General features: G+C 27.1%; 1 protein-coding gene across 6 annotated transcripts in view; it reads left to right on the top strand.

Moving 5' to 3' along the window:
* LOC101884336 (polyprenol dehydrogenase-like) overlaps window positions 1–4,739 on the top strand; it is a 64,922-nt gene extending 60,183 nt beyond the window's left edge. For 4 of the 6 annotated variants that reach the window (XM_073913347.1, XM_068223699.2, XM_068223700.2 and 1 more), the window contains one exon: window positions 3,201–4,739. In XM_073913347.1, coding sequence (XP_073769448.1) covers window positions 3,201–3,347 — 147 coding nt within the window. In that variant the 3' untranslated portion in view covers window positions 3,348–4,739. The remainder of the gene's footprint in view (window positions 1–3,200) is intronic. The other 2 variants (XR_012385715.1, XR_012385716.1) reach the window with 1 other exon arrangement.
* The last annotated feature ends 304 nt before the right edge of the window (window positions 4,740–5,043 follow it).

Raw genomic sequence — 5,043 nt, forward strand, 5'->3', positions numbered from 1 at the left:
CCGCTGCGTAAAAACGTACTGGATAAGTTGCTGATTCATTCTGCTGTGGCGACCCCTGGATTAATAAAGGGACCAAGCCGACAAGAAAATGAATGAATGAATGAATTTTTAGCTATATCTATATATCTATATGTGTATATACACACACACACACACATATACATGCACATATGTGTGTTGTGTTTTTGTACTTTTTTAGTGTTTTTAATATTTAAACAAAATATCTTTATAGAAACTATTTTATTTTTTAATTTTATTTAACATTTTATTGGTTTAAATTTGTTTATTTTTTATTTTTTACATTTTTGTTCTTTCCTTTTAGCAGTTTTAAAATATGTTCTTTAGTTTACATTTGTTTGTGTTTGTGCATTTTCTTTTGTCATTTTAAAGCATAAACAGTTCAACTGAATGACAATGAGAAATATGTGGCAATATATTATGTGTATTTTATGTTTTTATTTTATAATTACTTTTTTTATGTTTTTAATTTGAACATTTTAATATTAATTTGAACAAATTTTGAGATATTTTTTCTTAAATTATTTTTATATGTAAATATATTTTTATTATTTATTTATTTGTTTTATGTTTTGCTAGTAAAAAAATAAAAAAGTAAAAAAATAGATTGATACTCTTTTCAAAATCACAAAAACAATAAATAATAAATAAAGCAACAAAGAAATAAATGAATAAATATCTCAAATAATTAAATAAACAATTCAATCGAATAAGATTAAAGTAATAAAAAAATAAAATTGTATTAATTATTTTTGATATTTTTTCTTCACATCTTCTATTAATGCGAATGGGATAAATCAAAATGCATTGAAATAATTATCTGAATCATGTGTGTATGCGTATATATAAATAATGATCGTGATAGTTTGATTTGTTGGTTGGGTCTCTGTCCTCCATGTGTCCTTCAGTGCTGGGTTTCTCTACTGTGTTTAATAAGAAATAATGATTGGAGTGAAAAGTAGGCCACCTCACGCTTTATTTTTAAAACCGAGAGCTTCTTCAGTGTGTTGAAGACTGAAATCTGCTTTTATTGTCCACACGCTGCTCCTCTGTTCCTCCAGACTGAATCATTTATACTGAGCCGCAGCTCCAGGTTCATACTTTACTCAAGATTTCAGGTTTCTGCAGGCCGTCTTGCGCTCTTTAGACGTAATTTTCACCAACAGAGTATTAAATAAATTTAAGGTATCAAAAACAATTAATCTTTAACTCATGATTATAGAAATGTAGCAGCTAAGCATAATGGTAAAATAACAACAACGGCATTATTCAGTTATTTATGTATTATTATTTTGTAATTAATATTATTGTTGTTGTTGTTGTTGTTGTTGTTTTAATTATAATGAAGGGCTAACTTGTTGTTATGCATAATAATAAAAAATACAGAACATTTATATGTAGCTATTTAGCAGATGCTTTATTCCAAAATTCCATGCAAGTGGGAATTAATAATAAGGTTAGTGCGAATTACTATTTTATTCATACTTGTTGTATATTATTATTATTATTAATATTATTATACTTATTATTATTATTTTATTATTATTATTATTATTATTATTATTATTATTATTAATAATATTTGATCATTATTATTATTATTATTATTATTATCATTATTATTATTATTATTATTATCATTATTATTATTATTATTATTCATTCATTCATTCATTTTCTTTTCGGCTTAGTCCCTTAATCAATCTGGGGTCGCCACAGCGGAATGAACCGACAACTTATCCAGCATGTGTTTTTTACGCAGTGAATGCCCTTCCAGCCGCAACCCATCACTGGGAAACACCCATACACATTCACACACATACACTACGGTCAATTTTAGCCTACCCAATTCACCTGCACCACGTGTCTTTAGACTGTGGAGGAAACCGGAGCACCCGGAGGAAACCCACGCGAACGCAGGGAGAACATGCAAACTCCACAAAGAAATGCTAACTGACCCAGCCGAAGCTCGAACCAGTGACCTCCTTGCTGTGAGGCGACAGCACTACCTACTGCGCCATTGCGTCACCATTATTAATATTAGACTATTAGACTAGAATATTATTATTTAGGCTTATTATTATTTTATCAGATTTATTAACATTAATATTAGAATATTAAAATGTATAATATTTACAATAATAAATGAATACTTTGTTCTGTTATATTTAATTCTAATTATTATAATTTACATAATAATATTTCTATTTATAATTACAAAATAATACACATTAACAATGATGATGATTGCAATAATACAAAAAAATAATGAATGAGTAATAGTAGTAGTACAGCATTAATATATATTTATAATAATAGTGTTATATTATTAATATTATTTTGAAACAATAATGTTTTGTTATTTTATAATTATGATAAATTAAAGATAATTATATATTATATAAGTTGTTATAATTGTGAAAAAGGGTTCATTATTATCATGCGTAATAATATTAGCATAATACTATTTACAATGTTAAGTTAATACTAATAATACACATTAATATTAATGATGATGATAATATGAATATTAATAATCATAGAAATGATAATGGTGATAATAGTATTAATAATAATAATAATAATAATAATAATGATACAATAATAATAATAATAAAGTAATAATAATAAAATAATAATACTAATAATAATAAATAAATAATATTAATAAAGTAATAATAATAATAAAATAATAATTATAATAATAATAATAAATAAATAAATTAAAATAATAATAAAATAATAATAATAATAATAATAAATTGATAGTAATAATAATCATCATCATCATCATAATAAATTAATTAATTAAAATAATAATAATACAATAATAATACAATAATAATAATAATAATAATAATAATAATAATAATAATAATAATAATAAATTAGTGGTGGTAATTATTAGTAGCAGTTTATTAATAATAAAGTTGATATATTATTCATATTATTTGCAATCAAGATTGTTTTGTTATTTTGTACATAATTATTATAACAAATATGTACAAATAACCATATATTTTACATTAATAATAATAATAATAATAATAATAATAATAATTTAATAACTTACTATAGTAAATAATTATGAAAAAATTACCTTTTAATTGTGAAAAAGGGTTCATTGATTATCATGCATATAAATAATAATCATATTAATAAAAACTGGTTGTTGTGTGCAGACTCCGGCTGAAGGTGCTGTTTGCTGCAGTTTCTCCACCTGTGGAAGGTGTATCGGTGGATTTTACCTGTATTTTTCTGCAGCTTCATATGATGAAGAACAGAACGGGTCTGCTGTGATCTGCTGGACAAGGAATAAAATGAAATAAATTAAATATATAGAGTCGTGGTTGAGCTCTCTTGCAGATCTGCACTTTTATAAAGCACTTCGGTACCAGTGAACGATCCAGAACGCCTCCATTGCCCCATAGTGTTGATGTTGTTGTGTTGTTTTTGTGTTGACAATCTCACACCGAAGAGCTGTGATGATGGAGGGAATCGTCAGGTTGTGTTTTTGTCTGATTTTATTAGTGTTTCTGAAGGGCTCGGCGCTGATGAACGATCATCGTAAACCTCCGTCCACACTGTGATTGTGTTCAGATCTGTCCATTTCTGTCTGCCATCTTGGAAAGGTAAATAGATAATGTAATATATATAAATTTATTGGCAACATAAGTATGTGCACACAAACCAGAGCTGGGTGGATTACTATTATTAGTTTCTGATTACAAATTACACATTTAGAGTAATCCAATCAGACTACTTTTGGATTACATTTAGATTACTTTGTGCTAACCCTTTATTTGATGTCACGTTTATTAAAGCAGGATACTTTTGTGCTGTTTCGAGAGATGAAGTCCAGATTGTGAGGTGGAAGTCAATATTGTGTCATGAAAAGTCAATATTGCAAGCTGCAAAGTCAATTGCAAAACATAGATAAAGTTGTGAAACTGTAAACTCATAATGGTTAGACAAAGTTAAAATTATGAGTTAAAATTCAACACATTTCTTATCATAAAAGTTTTAACAACAGCTTAAAGTGACATTTAAAGGTTTCACTAGGTTAATTAGGGTAACTAGGCAGGTTAGGGTAATTGGGCAAGTTATTGTATAACAGTGGTTTGCTGTGCAGACAGTTGAAAACAAAATATAGTTTAAGGGGGCTAATAATATTGACTTTAAAATGGTGTTTAAAAAATTAAAACTGCTTCTATTCTAGCCAAAATAAAACAAATAAGACTTTCTCCAGAGGAAAAAAAAAATTACTGTGGAAATTTCCTGAATCTGGTAAACATCATTTGGGAAATATTAAAAAAAGAAAATAAAAGTCAACGGGGGCAAATAATTCTGACTTCAACTGTATTCTGAACCTGAAAAAATTGTTAGACATAATTTTTTTGAGACGTGTAGTCAAAATTGTGAGATGCAGATAAAATTGTGAGATGTTAAGTCAAAATTGTGAGACGCAAGGTTAAAATTGTGAGACGCAAGGTTAAAATTGAGAGATTTAGTTGAAATTTTGAACTGTAAAGTCAAAATTTTGAGACATAAAAACAAAATTGAAAACTGTTAAGTTAGAATTTGTGAGAGGTAAAGTCAAAATTGCAAACTGTTAAATTAGACAATGTTAAAATTGTGAGATTTAGCTAAAATCGCAATCTATACAGTCAAAATTGAGACATAAAGACAAAATGGTGAACTGTTAGGTCAGAATTGTGAGATGCAAAGTCAAAATTGTGCGAAAAAGTAAAAAAAAAAGCGATATGTTTAGTTTAAATTGTAAGACGTAAAGCAAAGATCAAAGAATCACCAAGAGGCGACACTCTGTTGTTGTTTGGAAAAGAGCCACTAGATGCCGCTGGTGTCACGCGGTGGACATTTTGGAATTAAAAAAAAATATATATATACATATATATATGCTCTCAGCATAACTGTGGACACCCTCTTTGAAAAGTAACATTATAAACAATATCTCAATGAAAAGAGACCATTTCCAAAATGTTGACAAGACTAAGGGTCCTATCA

The sequence above is a fragment of the Danio rerio genome, chromosome 9, assembly GCF_049306965.1.
Source record: "Danio rerio strain Tuebingen ecotype United States chromosome 9, GRCz12tu, whole genome shotgun sequence".
Lineage (NCBI taxonomy): Eukaryota > Metazoa > Chordata > Actinopteri > Cypriniformes > Danionidae > Danio > Danio rerio.